This window comes from Macaca nemestrina, chromosome 17 (genome assembly GCF_043159975.1).
Source record: "Macaca nemestrina isolate mMacNem1 chromosome 17, mMacNem.hap1, whole genome shotgun sequence".
Taxonomy (NCBI): Eukaryota; Metazoa; Chordata; class Mammalia; order Primates; family Cercopithecidae; genus Macaca; species Macaca nemestrina.
In genome coordinates, this window is record NC_092141.1 from 71,136,992 (window position 1) to 71,158,681 (window position 21,690).

A 21,690-nucleotide genomic window follows, 5' to 3' on the forward strand; every position below is an offset into this window, starting at 1 on the left:
GGTACGAGTGCCATGCTGTTTTAGTTGCTGCATCCTTATAGTATAATTTGAAGTCAGGTAGTGTGATACCTCCCGCTTTGTTCTTTTTGCTTAGGATTGTCTTGGCAATGCGGGCTCTTTTTTGGTTCCATGTGAACTTTAAAGTAATTTTTTCCAATTCTCTGAAGAAAGTCATTGTTAGCTTGATGGGGATGGCATTGATTCTATAAATTGCCTTGTGCAGTATAGCCATTTTCGTGATATTGATACTTCCTATCCATGAGCATGGAATGTTCTTCCATTTGTTTGTGTCCTCTTTTATTTCGTTGAGCAGTAGTTTGCAGTTCTCCTTGAAGAGGTCCTTCACTTCCCTTGTAAGTTGGATTCCAATGTATTTTATTCTCTTTGTAGTAATTGTGAATGGGAGTTCACTCATGATTTGGCTCTCTGTTTGTCTGGTATTAGTATATAGGAATGCTTGTGATTTTTGCACATTGGTTTTGTATCCTGAGACTTTGCTGAAGTTGCTTGTCAGCTTAAGGAGATTTTTGGGCTGAGATGATAGGGTTTTCTAAATATACAATCATGTCATCTGCAAACAGGGACAACTTGACACCCTCTTTTCCTAATTGAATACCCTTTATTTCTTTCTCTTGCCTGATTGCCCTGGCCAGAACTTCCAACACTATGTTGAATAGGAGTGGTGAGAGAGGGCATCCCTGTCTTGTGCCAGTGTTCAAAGGGAATACTTCTAGTTTTTGCCCATTTGGTATGATATTGGCTGTGGGTTTGTCATAAATAGCAGTTATTATTTTGAGATATGTTCCACAATGCCTAGTTTATTGAGAGTTTTTAGCATGAAGAGCTGTTTAATTTTGTTGAATGCCTTTTCTGCGTCTATTGAGATAATCATGTGGTTTTTATCTTTGGTTCTGTTTATGTGATGGATTATGTTTATTGATTTGCCTATGTTGAACAGCCTTGCATCCCAGGGATGAAGCTGACTTGATCATGGTGGATAAGCTTTCTGATGTGCTGCTGGTTTTGGTTTGCCAGCATTTTATTGAGGATTTTTGCATCGATGTTCATCAGGGGTATTGGTCTAAAAATCTCTTTTTTTGTTGTGTCTCTGCCAGGCTTTGGTATCAGGATGATGTTGGCCTCATAAAATGAGTTAGGGAGGATTCCCTCTTTTTCTATTGATTGGAATAGTTTCAGAAGGAATGGTACCAGCTCCTCCTCGTACCTCTGGTAGAATTTGGCTGTGAATCCGTCTGGTCCTGGACTCTTTTTGGTTGGTAGCCTATTAAAGATTGCCTCAATTTCAGAGCCTGTTATTGGTCTATTCAGTGATTCAACTTCTTCCTGGTTTAGTCTTGGGAGGGTGTATGTGTCCAGGAATTGATCCATTTCTTCTAGATTTTCTAGTTTATTTGCGTAGAGGTGTTTATAGTATTCTCTGGTGGTAGTTTGTATTTCTGTGGGATTGGTGGTGATATCCCCTTAATCAATTTTTATTACATCTATTTGATTCTTCTCTCTCTTCTTTATTAGTCTTGCTAGTGATCTATCAATTTTGTTGATCTTTTCAAAAACCAGCCCCTGGATTCACTGATTTTTTTAATGTTGTGTGTGTGTGTGTGTGTGTGTGTGTGTGTGTGTGTGTGTCTATCTCCTTCAGTTCAGTCCTGATCTTAGTTATTTCTTGCCTTCTGCTAGCTTTTGAATGTGTTTGCTCTTGCTTCTCTAGTTCTTTTCATTGTAATGGTAGCGTGTTGATTTTAGATCTTTCCTGCTTTCTCATGTGGGCATTTAGTGCTATAAATTTCCCTCTGCACACAGCTTTAAATGTGTCCCAGAGATTCTGATATGTTGTGTCTTTGTTCTCATTGGTTTCAAAGAACATCTTTATTTCTGCCTTCATTTCGTTATTTACTCAGTAGTCATTTAGGAGCAGGTTGTTCAGTTTCTATGTAGTTGTGCGGTTTTGAGTGAGTTTCTTAATCCTGAGTTCTAATTTGATTGCACTGTTATCTGAGAGACAGTTTGTTGTGATTTCTGTTCTTTTACATTTGCTGAGGAGTGCTTTATTTCCAACTATGTGGTCAATTTTGGAATAAGTGTGATGTGCTGAGAAGAATGTATATTCTGTTGATTTGGTTTGGAGAGTTCTGTAGATGTCTATTAGGTCTCTTGGTGCAGAGCTGAGTTCAAATCCTGAATATCTTTGTTAACTTTGTGTCTCATTGATCTGTCTAATACTGACAGTGGGGTGTTTAAGTCTCCCATTATTATTGTATGGGGGTCTAAGTCTTTTTGCAGGTCTCTCAGGACTTGCTCTATGAATCTGGGTGCTTCTGTATTGGGTACATATATATTTAGGATAGTTAGCTGTTCTCGCTGAATTGATCCTATTACCATTATGTAATGGCCTTCTTTGTCTCTTTTGATCTTTGTTGGTTTAAAGTCTGTTGTATCAGAGACTAGGATTGCAACCCCTGCTTTTTTTTTTCTTTCCATTTGCTTGGTAGATCTTCCTCCATCCCTGTATTTTAAGCCTATATATGTCTCTGCACGTGAGATAGGTCTCCTGAATACAGCCCCTGATGGGTCTTGGCTCTTTATCCAATTTGCCAGTCTGTGTCTTTTAATTGGGGTATTTAGCCCATTTACATTTAAGGTTAATATTGTTATGTGTGAATTTGATCCCGTCATTATGATGTTAGCTGGTCATTTTGCCCTTTAGTTGATGCAGTTTCTTCCTAGTATCAATGGTCTTTACAATTTGGCATGTTTTTGCAGTGGCTGGTACTGGTTGTTCCTTTCCGTGTTTAGTGTTTCCTTCAGGAGCTCTTGTAAGGCAGGCCTGGTGGTGACAGAATCTCTCAGCATTTGCTTGTCTGTAAAGGATTTTATTTCTCCTTTACTTATGAAGCTTAGTTTGGCTGGATATGAAATTCTGGGTTGAAAATTCTTTTCTTTAAGAATGTTGAATATTGGCCCCCAGTCTCTTGTGGCTTGTAGAGTTTCTGCCGAGAGATATGCTGTTAGTCTCATGGACTTCCCTTTGTGGGTAACCCGACGTTTCTCTCTGGCCGCCCTTAACATTTTTCCTTCATTTTAACCTTGGTGAATCTGACAATTGTGTGTCTTGGAGCTGCTCTTCTTGAGGAGTATCTTTGTGGAGTTCTCTGTATTTCATGAATTTGAATGTTGGCCTGCCTTGCCAGGTTGGGGAAGTTCTCCTGGATCATATCCTGAAGGGTGTTTTCCAACTTGGTTCCATTCTCCCCACTACTTTCAGGTACACCAATGAAATGTAGATTTGGTCTTTTCACGTAGTCCCATATTTCTTGGAGGCTTTGTTCGTTGTTTTTTTTTGTTTGTTTGTTTGTTTGTTTTTTTACTTTTTTCTCTAAACTTCTCTTCTTGCTTTATTTAATTAACTTGATCTTCAATCACTGATACCCTTTCTTCCACTTGATTGAATTGGCAATTGAAGCTTGTGTATGTGTCACGTAGTTCTCGTGCCATGGTTTTCAGCTCCAGCAGGTCATTTAAGGTCTTCTCTACACTGTTTATTCTACTTAGTCTTTTGTCTAATCTTTTTTCAAGGTTTTTAGCTTTCTTGCAATGGGTTTGAACATCCTCCTTTAACTCGGAGTTGTTTGTTATTTCTGACCTTCTGAAGCCTACTTCTGTCAGCTCATCAGAGTCATTCTCCATCCAGCTTTGTTCCATTGCTGGCGAGGAGCTCCAATCCTTTGGAGAAGAGGTGCTCGGTTTTTAGAATGTTAAGCTTTTCTGCTCTGGTTTCTCCCCATCCTTGTGGTTTTATCTACCTTTGGTCTTTGATGTTGGTGACCTACAGATGGGGTTTTGGTGTGGATGTCTTTTTGTTGATGTTGATGCTATTCCTTTCTGTTTGTTAGTTTTCCTTCTAATAGTCAGGTCCCTCAGCTGCAGGGTCTATTGGAGTTTGGAGTTTGCTGGAGGTCTCAGTTTGTCTCAGTATCACCAGCAGAGGCTGCAGAACAGCAAATATTGCAGAAGAGCAAATATTGCTGCCTGATCCTTCCTCTGGAAGGTTCGTCTCAGAGGGGCACCAGGCTATATGAAGTGTCAGTCAGCCCCTACTGGGGGGTGTCTCTCAATTAGGCTACACAGAGGTCAGGGACCCACTTGAGGAGGCAGTCTATCCATTCTATGCTCAAACACTTTGCTGGGAGAACCACTGCTCTCTTCAGAGCTGTTAGACAGGGACTTTTAAGTCTGCAGAAGTTTCTGCTCCCTTTTGCTCAGCTATGCCGTGCCCCAAGAGGTGGAGACTACAGAGGCAGCCAGCCTTGCTGAACTGCAGTGGGCTCTGCCCAGTTCAAGCTTCCTTGGCTGCTTTGTTTACCTACTCAAGCTTCAGCAATGGTTGACGCCTCTCCCTGTGCCTGGCTGCTGCACTAGCAGTAAGCAAGGTTTGATCTCAGACTACTGCACTAGCAGTAAGCAAGGCTCTGTGAGTGTGGGAGCCGCCAAGCCAGACACGGGATATAATCTCCTGGTGTGCCATTTCCTAAGACCATTGGAAAAGCACAGTATTTGAGTGGGAGTGTCCCTTTTCCAGGTACCGTATGTCATGGCTTCCCTTGGCTAGGTAAGGGAAATCCCCAACCCCTTGCACTTCCTGGGTGAGGCAATGCCCCACCCTGCTTCGGCTCACTGTCTGTGGGCTGCACCCACTGTCCAACCAGTCCCAATGAGATAAACCATGTACCTCAGTTGGAAATGCAGAAATCACCCGTCTTCTGTGTCAGTCATGCTGAGAGCTGCAGATCGGAGCTGTTCCTATTCGGTCACCTTGGAACGGAATCCTCCTATTATTATTCAATTAAAATTATTTCCCTCTGTGGGGATTTAAAGATAAGGAAATGGTGTTTCCCCTCAAACAATGTCCAGTAGTTCATTGGATAGATAGATCTGTAGCTTAGAAGAGTTGTCTGACCTGAGATTTAGATTTACAAATATTTAACATTATGATGGTAGCCATCATATAGAATGTTTACTACTTCTAATCACTGTGAAAAGCATTTTACATATACTATCTTACCCATTTCTCACAATAATCATTTGAACTAGATTTCGTTATTTCCATTTACCAATAAATAAATCAATAATCATACAGTTAGATGATTTGTAGCTATATGAGTATTAATTTATTAGCTGCTAAGTGGTAGAGCTGGAATTTAGTTAAGCCATGGATTAAATGAGATATCTCCAGGCAATTCAAGAGGTTTTTTAAACTCAATTTATAGTTATGTAGTTCATCAGAAGTATTGTTGTATTTTGTGCCTAGCTATGAAACCAAAACACTAGGTGCCTGGCTTGTTAGATTATACAAAGACAAAAAAAATTAGATCAGGGTTTCTCAACCTTGGCATCATTGATATTTTGGATTAGATAATTCTTTGTTGTGGGGAGCTGTACTGTGCATTGCAGCATGTTCAGCAGCATCTCTGTCGTCTATCCATTAGATTCCAGTAGCGCTCCATAATTGTGACAACCAAAAATGTCTCCAGAAATTGTCAAATGTTTCCTAGGAGGCAAAATTGCCCAGTTAAGAACCACTGATGTAAACATTTGAGTTAGCATTCACACTGTATTTAATGTTGTTTATGAAAATGTATTCTCTATATAATGATCAGGGAATTTATAATGCTTATGAATACATATTTATTAAATATCTGGTATGTAAATTAATCAGTTTATTCATTCTTTCAGTCAATCAATAAAAATTTACTGTGTGTTTATTGTGGGCAGTCACTGTACTAGGCATTGGTAATACAAAGATAAACAAGACAGTTCCTGACTCAATAGAGCCTACAGTCTAGTGAGTATTACAATTATATAAATTTTGCAGCCTACAACTTTCTTAGGTCATAAACTCATGAGTACAAAATCTGGACTGTTTTTATTTTTCTATCTTATCTTGGTTGAATTAAAAATGTTAAAGTTTTTGCACATGTGAGTTTGTGTTCTGAGTGATCTTAGCTACTGGTATAAATTATGTTCCAATCAGCATTTTTGTAAGTTAAATCAAGATGTTCTCATTTTTCCCTTCTCCAGAGGGTTGCATCTATGTTCTGGGAGACTTATGTGGAGGTGCAGGGGAAAAGGAGGTGCCCGCTATTCAGATATTTTTATGATAATATGTCTGTTTTGATCCTTGTTTATCGTTGTCCTTTCATGTTGGCGCTAACTGAATAACCTGAATTTTAATCTGGCATTATATCTTGCATGCACTTGCACTGGTTACTTTGCACTCTTAGCTTGACTGCCAGGCTGCTTTGGGGCTTTTGACTCTTACCAGCCTCTGTTCCCTTCACTGTGTCATGGAAAATATTTTGCTATTCTTGCATGCCATGCTGGGGCTGTGGAAAATTTGGTGGCTATCAGAGACCTTTCTTCTTAGATATCAGTGCTTGCAATTCTTCTCTACTTTCTCCTTGCTATGGTTTCTCAAAAAAGTCTATGAGTCTTGCTGACTTCTAGGGCTCCTAATGGAATAAAAGCACATTTTTCTCGGTTGGTACACACAAATTAGAAGAGAAAGCTCACTAAAATGGATTACTTAAAAGTTTATTTTTGTTAGATAATAAGAGAAAAAAGTACCATATCCCTATCTCCTTACATTAGCAGAATGAATAGATGAGATGAACCATCTTCCCTCCATCATCTAAAAAGGAACTCATGTTGAGTTCTGAAAGATATTACAAAACTTGAATACTGTTTTTTGGTCTATTATGTATTTCAAAGGTGCCTTATTTTGTGATTGATTCATTAAATCTCAGAAACAAGAATCTTCATTAATGATTCTTGAAAGCCTTCTTTTTTCCTATGTCTTATACTTATTTTTAATTAAATGAGGTTATAGGTCAAAATATACAACATCCCAGAATTGCTATGTTTAACATTAATGATTTGATAAAACTTACTGTAATTGTGATATAATTAGTTCTTTATTTTGCAGCTGATAATAAAGTGAAGAAGAAGAAAGGAATAAAAGATAGTGCACCCATAGGTGAGTTAAAAGTTTGTTAATTAATTAAATATTTACTGAATAACTAGACAGTGCTAGACACTATGTTAAGAGCTAAAGATATGAATAAGTAAAATGAACTTCTAAAACTTATAGTATTATCTGTGGCAACATTCTTTTTGTATATTTTTAAAAATATAGTTCATTTGGTAAACATAGAGACAATACATTTATTTTAAAATACCCATTTTATTTCTTAGACAACTAGTTTAATCGTTTCCCTTCCATGTTATTTTGTTATTATATGCCCATTTCTTATTACCTGAGATTCCTTCTGGCTACATCTACATCTGAAAAAATATTTAGTAATACTATGCTTTTGCAACAACAGGCCATTTTATTATTTTTAGATTTTGTAATAATCTTGACAAGTATAAAAATCACAAAATTATAGATATTCATGAAAAGTCATACCTTGAAATATTGTTTTAATTTAATAAATAGAGACTGTAAAGTTGGTAATTCAAGTAAAATCAAGCCTTCCAACTCAACTTTTCAAGGCCTTTATTGATTATAATTACTCAGTTTGGTTTCTGCATTGCCATATTAATTAACTATTTGATCAAGATGTTTTATTCATTTTTATAAAGTTAAGGATTTGTGTCCTAAAGTACAATAAAGACCAAGGGATAATTTTCTTTCATTATTTCAAGCAGTAAGTAGGACTTATAACATGTGAACTTCATGCTGTTGTAGATTTGATATTTTCCTTATTCCCTTATTTCCTTATACTTGTTTCCTAAAGGAGGGAAAATTGATGTCAGTAATGTGGATGCTATTTTGAAAAACATGGATATAAAACTTACAGAAGAAGAACAACAATATCTACTAGACCACCTGTCAGCTACTGGTGAGGCTTTAAAATAGCTCATTGTGGGTGTCAGATACTATTAAGCTTATGATTTTGGAGACTTTTCTGTGGGACTTTCTGATTCTATAATTATTTGAATTGTCTAAGCTAAATATTTTTTTAAAATATTTTTATACCATTAGAAAAGTCCTGCTACTTATTATTTGACAGGCTAAGCAATAGTAAACTTCTTAGACATTAGTACCTGATTCACCCTGCTGCCAGATTATTTTCCCTAAAGCACAGTTTTTAATGTGCTACCCTGCTGTTCAAAAACCTTTAATGACTATATACACCTATATTTTTGCCCTGTTTTCATTTTTTAAAATTCAGGTATAATGTACATACAATAAAACCACAGATTAAGGTTACAATATGATGAGCTTTTTTTTCATTCAATAAATATGTAAGGAATATTATTTGCAACAACTGGGAGAAAGATAATTCTAAATACAGCAATAACACACCCCTGAGACACTTTGAAATTAACCAGTCTTTATTTTCCAATGCGATTGTGGAGAAGTGTTGTGAATAAGAGTAAATAACAGAATTGAATAATCTATCTAGTCAGGAATGGAGTCACCAAGTTTCTTTGCTTTTCTGTCGTTTGAAAGTAAATCACAGCTACAGAATAAAGGAAAACAATATTCGTAGATATGGGTGATGAGTTTTGACAATCATCAAAAACCCACACTGCAATTGGGATATATATATATATACACACACACACACACACACACACACACACACACACCCCCGCCCCCCTTCCCAGAGAATTCCCTTATGCTCCTTGCCAGTTAGTTACTTATTCCTCCCCTGAGACAAACCACGCATTTCTACCACATTCTTATCACCATTGATTAGTTTTGCCTGATATAGAACTTTCTGTAAATGGAATTATACAGTATAATCTTACATATGTAATCTTTTGTGTATGGCTGCTTTACTCAATAAGGTTTTGAGATTCATCAGTGGTGTTGAATGTATCAGTTCCCTGCCCTTTTTGCTAAATAGTATTCCATTGTATGACTTTATCAACATTTGTTTATCCTTTTTCCTGATATTAGACATTTGAATTGCCCCAGTTTTTGGTGATTATAGTCCCTGCAAACATTGAAACTGTAAGTTTGAATTCAAACTATACCTTATAGTTTGAATGTTTGTAGTGACTAGTAAAAACTACCATTGTTTTATTTCAAAGTGGCTATACCGTCTCCGATATAAGCATTTCAGTTGCTGTGCAGACTTTCTAGCACTTGGTAGTGTCAGCTATTCTTTTTTTTTTTTTTTTTTTTTTTTTACTATCATTATATGTGTGTATTGGTATTTCATTGTGGCTTTAACTTGTATTTCCCTATGGACAAGTAATGTTGAACAACAGGTTGTAAATTTCCATTAGCATTTTGTGTTTTCTGAAGCGTCAACTCAGATATTTTGCCTACTTTTTGATTGTTTTCTGATTATTGATTCTTGAGAACCCTTTATGTATTATAAATACAAATTTTTATTTGATAGGCACTTTGTAAACATTTCTTCTCAGTCTGTTACTTATCTTTTCATTTTCTTACCAGTGTTTTTGGAAACTTTTTTTTGTAGATAGTGCTTTTGTGCTATATCTAAGAAATCTTTACCTAACCCAAAGATGCAAAAATTTTCTACTATGTTTTCTTCTGGACCAGTGCTGTCCAATAGATATATAAGGCAATCCTCATATGTAATTTTAGGTTTTCTAATAGCCACATTAATAAAACTTGAAAGAGGTAAAAAAATTATTTAAAAATAGATTTTAAATAAAAATACCCTAAAGATTATCATTTAAACTTGCAATCAGTATAAAAACTTATTAATGAAATATCTTACTTTCCTTTTCTCATACTAAGTTTTTGAAGTCTAGTGGATATTTTACTATTATAATATGCCTAACTTCAGACAATACACATTTCAAATGTTCAACAACTGCATGTAGTTAGCAGCTACCGTATAGGGCAGCAGAGTTCTAGAAGTTTTATAGTTTAAAATTTTACATTTAGATCTGTGATCATTTTGACCTGGTTTTTGCATATGTTATAATACATGGGTTGAAGTTCTTTTTAAAAAACATACAGATATTCAGTTGAACCAGCACCATTTGTTGAATGGACTATTCTTTACCATTGAACTGCCTTTGCCCTTCTATATGTATGTGGCCTATATGTATGTGGCTTTATTTCTGGATGATCTATTCAGTTCCATTGATTTTTGTGTGTATCCTTTAATGTATTTTTATCATAAGTCTTGAAGTTATGTACTGCCAGTCTACCAACTTTGTTCTTTTTTTGCAAAATTGTTTTGACTATTGTATTTTTGAATTTTTTTTTATTTTTTTCTTTTCCATATAAATTTTAGAATCAGCTTGTCAATTTCTACCCAAAATTTCTGCTAAGATTTTTATTAGCATTGCATTTAATCAATCAATTTGGGAAAATTGACAATTTAACAATATTGAATCTTCTAATCTGTGACAAGGTATTTGTCTTTATTTATTTATCTTTGATTTATCTCATCAGTGTTTTATAGTATTTAGCCCACAGAAATTTTTTTTTTTTTTTGAGATGGTGTCTCACTCTGTCACCAGGCTGAAGTACAGTGGCACGATCTCAGCTCACTGCAACCTCCGCCTCATGGGTTCAAGCAATTCTTCTGCCTCAGCCTCCTGAGTAGGTGGGACTACAGGCATACGTCACCACTCCCAGCTAATTTTTGTATTTTTAGTAAAGACAGGGTTTCATCAGATTGGCCAGGATGGTCTTGAACTCCTGACCTCATGATCCACCCGACTTGGCCTCCCAAAGTGCTGGGATTACAGGTGTGAGCCATTGCGCCCAGCCTTAGCACACAGATTTTTATGTATGTGTATGATTTTCTTACATTTCCTATGGTACTGATAGCACACAGATCTTATACATATTTTGCTTGATTTATACTTAAGTATTTCATGATTGTTGGTAGTATTGTAAATGACAATTCAAAAATCAGTTTCCAGTTATTTATTGCTAGTATATAAAAACATCATAGATTTTTATAGATTGGCCTGTAAATTCACCTGTTAGTTTTACCTTTTTTGGAAGAATCTTTAGAATTTTCTTTGAAAATATGTATGTCTCTATGAATAGAGGCTGGTTTATTTCTTTTTTTTCTCTAATCCACATCCACATGCCCTTTGTTTTCCTTGCCTTATTGTACTTTCTAGGACTTCCAGCACAATATTGAATAGGAGTGATGAAACTGGATATCCTTCCCTTGTTCCCACTTTTAGGGGGAAAGAAATCAGTCTTTCACCATTCAGTATGATATTATGTGTTTGTCAATGCCCTTTATTGAAGGTTGAAGGAATTTTATTTAATTCCTAGTTTCCTGAGAGTTATCATGTATGGATACTCAATTATGTGAAATGCTTTATCTGCATCCATCAGGTTTTTTTTCCTTATTTAGTTAATATAGTAAATTACATTAATTCACTTTCTAATATTAAACCTATTTTGCACTCCTAGGATAACCCTTATTTGGTTATAATGTATTATCTCTTAAATATATTCCTTGATTCAATTTGAAAATATTTTTGAGGATATTTGTACCTGAGTTCATGATGAATTTTAGATTGTAGGGTTTTTGTTTTGGTTTGGTTTGCTTATTTGTTTTCTGTTTTTGAGACAGTTGCCCAGGCTGGAGTGCAGTAGCAAGATCGTGACTCACTGCAGGCTCAACCTCCTAGACTCAAGTGATCCTCCTGCCTCAGTCTCATGAGTAGCTGGGACTACAGGCATAAGCCATTGAATTTGGTCAGATTGTACCTTTTTTTCTTATACTATCTTTGTGTGGTTACAGTGTTAGGGTAATATTGCTCTCATAGAAAGAATTGGAAAACATCCCTTCCTCTCCTGTTTTCTGGAAGAGCTTGTGTAGAGTTGGTGTTATTTTTTCCTTAAATGTTTGATTGAATTTGTCATTGAAGCTTTCCTCTCCTGGAATTTTCTTGATTAGAGGTTTTAAGTATTCACTTAATTTCTTTAATAGATACATGAATATTTGGCCTATCTATTTCTTTTTTAGAGATCCTTGATACTTTGTGTTTCAAGAAATTTGTTCATTTTGTTTAGATAGGACCTTTATGGATATAAAGTTGCTCATAATACTTGCTTATTACCTATTTATTGCCTGCAGGATCGGTAGTTATTTTCCCCTCTTTTATTCCTGACTGTTGATTATTTGTGTATTCTCTGTTATTTTTTTATCATGTTACCAATTTTATTTATTAAAACCAGCTTTTATTTTCATTGATTTATTCTGTCAGTTTTCTGTTTTCAATTTTAGCGACTTCTGTTCTTTATTTCCTTCCTTGTTCTTGCTTTAGGTTAATATTGTTCTTTTTCTAGTTTTGTCAAGTAGATTTGATCACTGTCTTGATAGCTTTCTTTCTAGTGTAACCATAAATACTACCCACTTTTTCTTTCAGTACTACTTAAATGTATCCTACAATTTTATTGTATTTTTATTATCATTCAATTCAAAATATTTTCTAATTATTCTTATGATTTCCTCCTTGACTTACGGGTTATTTAGTGTGTTATTGAATTTCCAAATGTTTGTGTAGTTTTGAGATATTTTTCTGTTTTGGATTTCTGGTTTAATTTTGTTCTGGTCAGAGATCATACTCTGTATAATTTGTGTTCTTTTGAATTTGTTGAAGTTTATTTTATGGCCTATTTTACCTATTTAATAAGTATTAATTACTTATTTGTATATAACAAATTACCCCCAACACTTAATGGCTTCAAATGAGAACCACTTATTTGCCCACAGCTTCAGTGGATCAAGAATATGGGAGTGGCATAAGGGTGGTTCTGGCTTAGGATCTGTGATGAGATTGCAGTTAAGATATAGGCTAGGGTTGCAGTCATCTGAAGGTTTCACTGAGGTTGGGGGATTCACTTCCAAGATTACTCACTTACATAGTTTTTGCTATTAGCAACTTAAGTCCCCCTGGGGATCCTTGCCATGTGGGTCTCTCCATAGGTTTGAAAGATATTTTTCCTTCATTTTGGAAGGTGTTTTCACTTCGTATAGAATTCTGGGTCAACAACTTCTCCTCTCTCCTAGTATTCTAATAATTTAAAGATATAACTTCGTAATATTTTATCTTGCATAGCCTTTATTGAGAAGTATGCTGCAATACTTTTCCTCTATATGTAATACGTTCTTTTTCTTTAGCTGCCTTTAATTTTTCTTTTTATTGTATGCCTCCTCTCTGAGGCAGCCAAACGCTGCATTGCATTGTAGTGGGCCTTATGTGGGAGACAGCTTCTTTCCCTTTTCCAGTAGTTGGAAATGTTTACTTGGTATTGGCATAGAATCCTAGCCCAAGATGGTATCCTACTTCTCTCTCAGGGGGAGAGTTTTTTAATTAACCACTTCCCCCGTCACCACCCCCCAATTTGTTTCGTGATTTGTGCCCTGAGAGTGACAGAATTTGTTGCCCCTCCCCAGCAGCATACGGTTTTTGAGCCTTATGAAAAAAGGGCCCATGCAGACCTTATGTCTTTCACATGATGGCAGTTACTCCTCTCCTCCAGTCTGGCTTCAATGTGGAAAGCACTTTCTGATCCTCTGCCATGCCCCAATCTTTCTGCCATGAGCACCTGGAGGTGGTGCATGGAGAAAAATCTGCAAAGTTTCCTCTCAGATTTTATTTTCAAGTATTTTAAACCTGCAGAAAATTTGCAGAAATAATACAATGAACATCTGTTTACCCAACATCCATATTCACAAATGTTAGTTATGTGGCCACATTTTCTTTATTGCTGTCTGTGTATCTATACATGATAGATTATTTTCAAGACTGACTATAATAATTCTTCCCAATTCTTTATAATTTTATTTTGCCATTCTACTCATTAAGAGGGAGAATATCTCCCTGTCCTTTGAATCTGGGTTTTTACATTAAAAAAGTATTAACTTTCCTTAAAGCAACCTAAGTGCTCGTCAACAGGTGAATGGGTAATGGAAATGTGGTACTTATACACAATGGAGTACTGTTCAGCCATAAAAAAGAATGAGATCCTGTCATTTACAACAATATGAATGGAACTGGAGGTCATTATGCTAAGTGAAATAGGCCAGGCACAGGAAGACAAACATTGTATGTTCTCACTTATTTTGGGATCTAAAAAGCAAAATAATTGAACTCATGGAGATAGAGGGTAGAGGCTGGAAAGGGTAATGGGAGGGTGTTGGGGAGATGGGATTGGTTAATGGGTACAAAAAAAGTAGTTAGGAAGAGTGAATAAGACCTCGTATTTGATAGTACAACAGGGTGACTATAGTCAACAATAATTTAATTGTACATTTTAAAATAACTAAAAGATTATGATTGGATTGTTTGTAACACAAAAGATAAAAGTTTGAGGGAATGGATATCCCATGTTACATGATATGATTGTTATGCATTGCATACCTGTATCAAAACATCTCATGTAACTCATAAATATATGTACCTACTATGTACCCACAAAAATTTAAATAAAAAGTTTTAAAAATTATTTATTTTCCTTAATTCACAGAACAAAACTTTTTAAATCACAGTCAGCTAAGAAACTTCAAAAAAACCTCCTAGTCTTCTAGCAAATAATCAGAAATTACATGACTTATTTGCAGCAGTCACATTACCTAGAGTCTGTTTGAGAGCATATTACCAAAGAGTCTTATCACTGATTCTTACTCTCTTGGTCTTATGAGACTAATTAGAGTTTTGAAGATTGTGTGTATGTTCATGTAAGTTGTATTTACATATTCTTTTACTGTACAATTGGTATTTATTGTGTTCTTTCCACACAGATAATTATCTGACACATATATGGGGGCCAGAGGGTAGCATCAGGTCATGCTGCCATTATTTGTAACTGTTTGCTAATTAAAATCATATCTCCCCTAACTTCTTTTTATGGACCTTACCAAATGTGAAAGCAGAAACATTAATTATAGAGTTTCTTCTCTCCGTATATTTAGGAATATTTGATTGGCTACTCTCCATGAAAAACTATTCTCCAGGCCACTGTAACAAGCCCCCGGGTTATATATTACATGTAGAGATTAGATAGGAAATTTAATAAAATAGATTTTATACTTTTAAAAGATGTTATAAATATATCAGTATTATATTCAAATGAGAAAAGATATATGATATGACTTTTTTATATCAGAAGAATAGATGTAGACTCTACTTCTATTACTTTTAAAAATAAAAACACTAATGGCTATTTTTTTTTGCATATGCAATGTGCTAGGCATAAGTCTAAGTACTTCTTCTGTCTCTTTTAATGCTTACTCAAAGCCTGTGAGGTAAGTAGTATTATTTTCTTTGTTATAGAGATGAGGAAGTAAAAACAACAGGTGAGGAAATTCTAGAGGAAATGGTAAAAATTACCAAATATGAGTTATTTTTTGAGTATCAATGCTTATATATGTGAATTTATTTTACCTTATAGCTGATGAAGATATGGATATGAATACATTGACAGGGGTTGTGAAGATGCTTAAAGGTGAGCAAAAAATTGCCATGTGAAGACTGATAAAAGCAGTATGCTCCTTTCTGTATTTTTCTATATTTTTGTTTATCCTTGTATTTTATTAATAGGCTATTTTTACCATTTACTAAAAATGGTTAAAAATTAAAAGGTACAGAAAGGCTAAAAATAAAATGAAACACATCCTTATTTTATCTTTTCCCACCTCCAGTCACACTTCCCTTGAGAAAACCAATTCTGAATGCTTCTGGTTTTGGTTCTTTTAATCACTTCTATAGATTTAAATAATATGCTTATAGTACTATATACTGATTTATTTACAGTAGTGACTTTCAGATCTTTTGGTGTTCAGACTCTTTCATTCTTAAAAATTATTGAGGATCCCAAAGAGCTTTAGTTTATGTGAGTTGTATCTGTTGATATTTACCATACTAGAACTGAGAAAATTGTACAACATTTATTTAATGATTTGTTTAAAATAATATTAGTAAACCAATTACATGTTTACATAAATTTCATGCTTTCATTAAAAATATTTTTTTCAAAAAATTTAGTGAGAAAAGGAGCATTATTTTACATTTTTGTCAATCACTTTAATGTCTAATTGGAATCTTATATCTGCTTCTGTGTTTAATCTATTATGATAGGTTGTTTTGGTTAGTATATGATGAAAATCTGGTCTTACATAAATATATAGTTGGAAAAGAGAGAAGAATTACCTTTTCAGATAATGGTGAATATTCTTCTTTGAGATTACACCAAAACTCCACTAGTGGCAGTTTCTTAAAGGTTAATTGCAATGTAGACTCCAAAAACCTATTAGTGAACTTTTTATACTTTATGTTAAAATCGACTTGGCTATTTTGCTCATTAACCAGATTTTTAAAAATACTTGTATAATTATTTTTTATAATTATTTTGTTATTTGGAAAATATAGTCATGCATTGCTTAATGATGGGGCTACATTCTGAGAAATGCATTGTTATGTAATTTTGTCATTGTGCAATTTTGTCATCATGAGAACATCACGAGTTTACTTACACAAATCTAGTATGATGTAACCTATTACTTGGAGACTATATTGCTCACAGGCTACAAACCCGTACAGCTTGCCACTGTGCTGAATACTATAGGCCATTGTAACACACATGGATATTTGTGTATCTAAACATAAAAAGGTATAGTAAAAATACAGTATTATAATTATATGGGACTACTACAGAATATGCAGTTCATCATTGATCCAGACATCATTTTGTGGTGCATAACTATACTGGATCATTGAGGTTTATAGAGCTTCCAAATGTTCACACATTTCACTACATATTTAAAGAGATCACATTCATCTGTATAACCACTAGTCTTTTAAGAAAGGTCTTTAACCTTTGGGAAGTTCTTAGGCTCATGATGGCAGATGCGAGTTCTCCAAAATTATTTTCATTTAAAAATTTGAATTTTATATCGACAACAAACATTTTCAGTTGTTTTCCTTGAAGTCTGGTGGGTTTGCTTTACTCATTTTCAAGATATCTTCCATTACTTCCTTTACTCATTTTCAAGACATATCCATGTCTGAATAAGTATAGTTTTCCTGTCATTCAGATAAAAATGTTGTCCATGAAGAAAGCAGCTGGTTCAGCTCACAACTTAACACGGCATGCTTTTGCCCAAGAAAACTCTTTTTGTTCTGTATGTAGAAGTACTGTCTTTATTTCATCATACAAAATACTCAAAAGACATATAATTATCAAGGTATTCTTACGTAAAATTGGTTTTTATTGTTTATTATTTTAGCACAAATGCATGGCAGTGAAGAATATAATGACTACCAGCACTGCTTTGGTGCTTCTGCCTTGATTTGTAATCAGATGCCATCAGTTTTACACACTTTTGCTTTTGTATTATCAGTACAAATGTCAACACAATGAAAAAGGCAAATAATGTCTAATTACTGTTATGAAAATAGCTTTGACCTTGTGGGTCCCCTGAAAGGATCTTGGCAATTCCTGAGGGTCTGCAGACAACACTCTAAAATCTGCAGCTCTAGATGTTAGCTATTGACTCCCTGCTGCTGATGATGATGATTTCACTCCTGACATAGCTTCCATATCCCTTCCCTTTCTCAAGTTGTTATACTTAAGAGATTAGTTTCACTTCATCTGTTCACTGAATTTGTAACTTTAAATAATAAACACTAGCCTCTCTTTCTTCTTCCATATCCTTTTGACAGTATCTCTTGACTCTCTACCGTAGAATCAAAGGATATTAGTACCTTTAATCCTCATTAACTTCAATTTCCAGAAACCTGTTGGTTTTACTCTTTCATTGTTAAGGTTATATAATTATATGTATATATCTATGGATATATAATACATATATAATTTTTAAATGTACAGGTATTATTTTAAAGTATATCTACATAAAATTATGTCTCTATCTACAGATATGTGAATATGTACTTATATGTATATATCTACAGCTATGTATATATGTATATGTACTCATATGTATATATCTAAGATATATGTATATGTATACTTTTAAAGTTTCTAAGTTTATTAGTGGTTTAGTAATGTAGTCACTTCTTTTAGTGTTATGAAATCTGTGCTACCCAAAGGAGAATATCCTGATGTCCTGGGTTCTTCCTTTTATCGGTATCAATACCTCAGTGTTATGTCACATTTTAGTTTAAGTTTTGTTCATATGTATACTATAAATTTTTTTCCTGGAATTTATACTGGGGTTTCTTTTTCTTTTTTTCTTGTCAAATGATGGAACCAATGAGCTCTTGGCCACATTAATAACATCTTCCAGCTTCTTACTCATTCCATATAATGGATTCTATTCTATTATATTGTCTATAATGATAGTTTATTCAGGAATATAATTCTAAGTTCGATCTTATTTTCCTTCAGAATTTTAAAAAACGTGAACATTGTTTATAAGAATCCAATGTAGCTGATGAGAAGTTTAATAACAACCTAAGATATGTTCCTTTTCTTTTTTCTTTTTTTTTCAAAACTGAGTTTTGCTCTTGTTGCCCACGCTGGAGTGCAGTGGTGGGATCTCGGCTCACTGCAACCTCTGCCTCCCGCAGTCAAGTGATTCTCCTGTCTCAGCCTTCCAAGTAGCTGGGATTACAGGTAGCCGCCACCACGCCAGGCTAATTTTTATATTTTTAGTAAAGTTGGGGTTTCACCATCTTGGCCAGGCTGGTCTCGAACTCCTGACCTCAGATAATCTGCCCACCTCATCCTCCCAAAGTGCTGGGATTACAGGTGTGAGCCACCACGCCTGGCCTAATTGTTATTTCTTTTCTCTTTGAGGCAAGACTTTTCTCCTTATCTTGGAAATCTGAAATTTTACAATGATGAGTTCAGTTGTGGATATTTTTCATACATTTTGCTTAGAACTCTGTGGGCTTTCTAAACTTGAAGGTGCTTGTGTCTCTCTGAAGACCTATTTTTTTTTAAGTTTGGCAATCTTACTTTTAATTTTTTTCCAGAATCTTGAAGTTCTTACTAATAATTTTTAACTTCTAAGGGTGCCTCCTTTTTATTCATTTCATATAGTCTCACATTCATGCATTATGAGTATACTATCTTCCAGAATCTCTTTTAGCATATTAGAGATCTTTGTTGGTTTATATCATCTTTCCTTTCCTTAATCATCTATTTATGTAGTTAAGAATGAGAGACTGAATAGATCATACCTGGTAGCCAGTAAGAGTTTGTCTTGTTTTTGTATTTGTGGATTGGTTGAGCTCTTAGGTTTCCAGCATGAATAAAAGCCCTGTGTATGAATGAAATGAATGAAATGTGTTCTCTGCCAAGCTTTGCTTCAGAGAGAGAAGGTAAAGAGGCAACAGTTAGTTCAGAGGCCCTTTAAATGGCAAAATTAGTTGGGCTTTATTCTCGGTCATGAAAATCCACCTTAACAGCTGTGGTTTTCATTCTGTTGCTGGAGAGTTCTCCAGTATTTCGGTTAGGGAGTAAATGCTAAACTGCCTGTTCTGTGACTCAGGGATTTTGGAGAAGCGGAGATTGAGACTGGCTGGTACAAATGTTCCATAGGCAGACTTTCATTTAATCTCTTTATTTTCATATTTTCCCTTCTTCCTGGCTTCTTAATTTTAAACTTAGTACCTGCCAAAACTGAGCATTGAGCTTTTCTGTTTTTTTGTTTTGTTTTGTTTTGTTTTGTTTTGTTTTTCTGGGCAAATTGGCTTCCTTCACATCTTTACTTCTATATACCTAGATCCTCCTCCTTTGAGTAGTCTAGACTGTGGTTTCCTCCACTCTGTTTTATCAATTTGTATTTACTTGTTTACTTCTTTGTTATATGTCTCCCCAAAGTAGTGTATAAACTACTTGAGACAGAGAATTTCTGTTTTGTTCGCTACCATATCCCTAGTACATAGGATAGTGCCTGGTACACAGAAGACATTAAACAATCAAATGTTTAATAAATGAATAAATAAATGAACATACTTTGCTTTCGTAAATACAAACTTCTTTTCTACTTATGCCCACATCTCCCCTTCCATATTTATTCTCTTTGAATTTATTATGAGTTTATCACCTTTTCCCCTTATTTTAATCATTTCAATTTTTTTAAAGGGATCTTGGCAAGAAAAGGAGAAAAGCATGTGTCTTCACTGCCAGCCTTTAGGGTTACTTATGAGAATATTTTTCATGGGAAGAAAAACTCCTATTCTTTCATGTGTTCATCTACATTATGGCAGAAATCTTTTTTGTTTGTTTGTTTTTGGTAAGACTACAGAATTTGAAGATACTGAAAATGAAAAAATTGTTTATATTGCTAATGCGAACTTGGTTACAACCTAAATATCTATGGAAAAATCAACATGTGAAATATTTATTGTGATCAGGTGAATATAGTCAACAATGGTAACTAATATATGAAGTTAGTCTCAAATTAAGCCACTGCTTTCAGGTAAAATTTATATGGACTGATTGTCTATGTTATCATATAATGCCCAATAATTTTTACTGTGTCTTCAGCCATTCATTTATCATCACACACTGAAGCATAATGAAGGGAATGATTTCTATTTTAATTCTCATTATTCTAATAAACAATTCGCACTGTTTGTTTTTCTTAATGATAGTAAAGCACCATGTTTTCATACTTCAGACTCATTAGAAAAAATCATAATTTCTTGTTATGTACTTTTCCGTGTCTTCAAAGAAAAAATTGAGATCTGTAACCTGGACAATTTCCTGAAAGATATGGGGATTGAGGTTACATATGAGGAATATACAGAGCTGGTAAATCATCTCCCAACCAGTGGTGAGTATTTCAATTACTTTGGTGCCTTTCAAAGAGGGCTTTGGGTTTAATTATAAGACATACTGATACTGCACTTTGAATTACTATAAAAGTAAACAGAAATATCCAGTACTAAAGGAGGGGATATGTTTGTGTATATATATTTATTATTACTGTTAGGATTTTTTTGAAATGAACATTCAGATTTTAAATAAATATTAAGATTGTTATACAGAAAGTATTGGGACCCTAAATGACACTGACTAAGCTGTATGGTCTCAGAAACATCATTAAGGTCATTGGAAGGCCAAAACATAGGCAGACAAAAGAAGAAATTTGGGGAATGGAGGTGAGGGAGGTTAAGATGAGGAATGAAAAGAGAAAAAATAAGTTTAAGTTCCATTTTACAAGTTATTAAGAACAACCTAAAGCAGTGTCATGAAATTCTAATTTACTTAGGTTCAACTGTCATAGTAATAAAGGTAGCTTTCATTTACACAATGCTTACTATCTAGTAGAGACTATGTTTACTTCACAATATTATTCCAAAAATACATGAAATAATATACATAATGTCTAAAAGAAATCTTATTTTTCTTCATATATATTGAATTATCAATGTCAGGATATAGATGTAAAAAAAGTTGATGAGTTGTTTCTCCAATACAGTGGTGGAAGATTATAGCTATACACTAGTTTTTATATTAGTCCATTCTTGCATTGTTATAAAGAAATACCTGAGACTGGGTGATTTATAAAGAAAAGAGGTTTAATTGGTTTACAGTTCCATAGGAGGTACAGAAAGCATGACCTGCTCAACTTCTGGGGAGGCCTCAGGAAACTTATAATTATGGCAGAAGGTGAAGGAGAAGCAGGCATGTCACATGGCTGAAGCAGGAGCAAGAGGTTGGGGAGGTGC

General features: G+C 34.6%; 1 protein-coding gene across 9 annotated transcripts in view; it reads left to right on the forward strand.

The window, feature by feature from the left end:
- Positions 1-21,690, forward strand: part of LOC105483060 (EF-hand calcium binding domain 3) — a 575,939-nt gene that overhangs the window by 211,139 nt on the left and 343,110 nt on the right. For 8 of the 9 annotated variants that reach the window (XR_011615926.1, XM_071083376.1, XM_071083377.1 and 5 more), the window contains 4 exons: positions 7,001-7,051; positions 7,815-7,919; positions 15,440-15,493; positions 20,691-20,792. The exons of the other annotated variant lie outside the window; for it this stretch is intronic. Coding sequence is in view for 7 of the 8 variants with exons in the window: in XM_071083376.1 (XP_070939477.1) it covers positions 7,001-7,051; positions 7,815-7,919; positions 15,440-15,493; positions 20,691-20,792 (312 nt within the window). In the remaining variant the exon portion in view is untranslated. The remainder of the gene's footprint in view (positions 1-7,000; positions 7,052-7,814; positions 7,920-15,439; positions 15,494-20,690; positions 20,793-21,690) is intronic. 9 annotated transcript variants of the gene reach the window in all.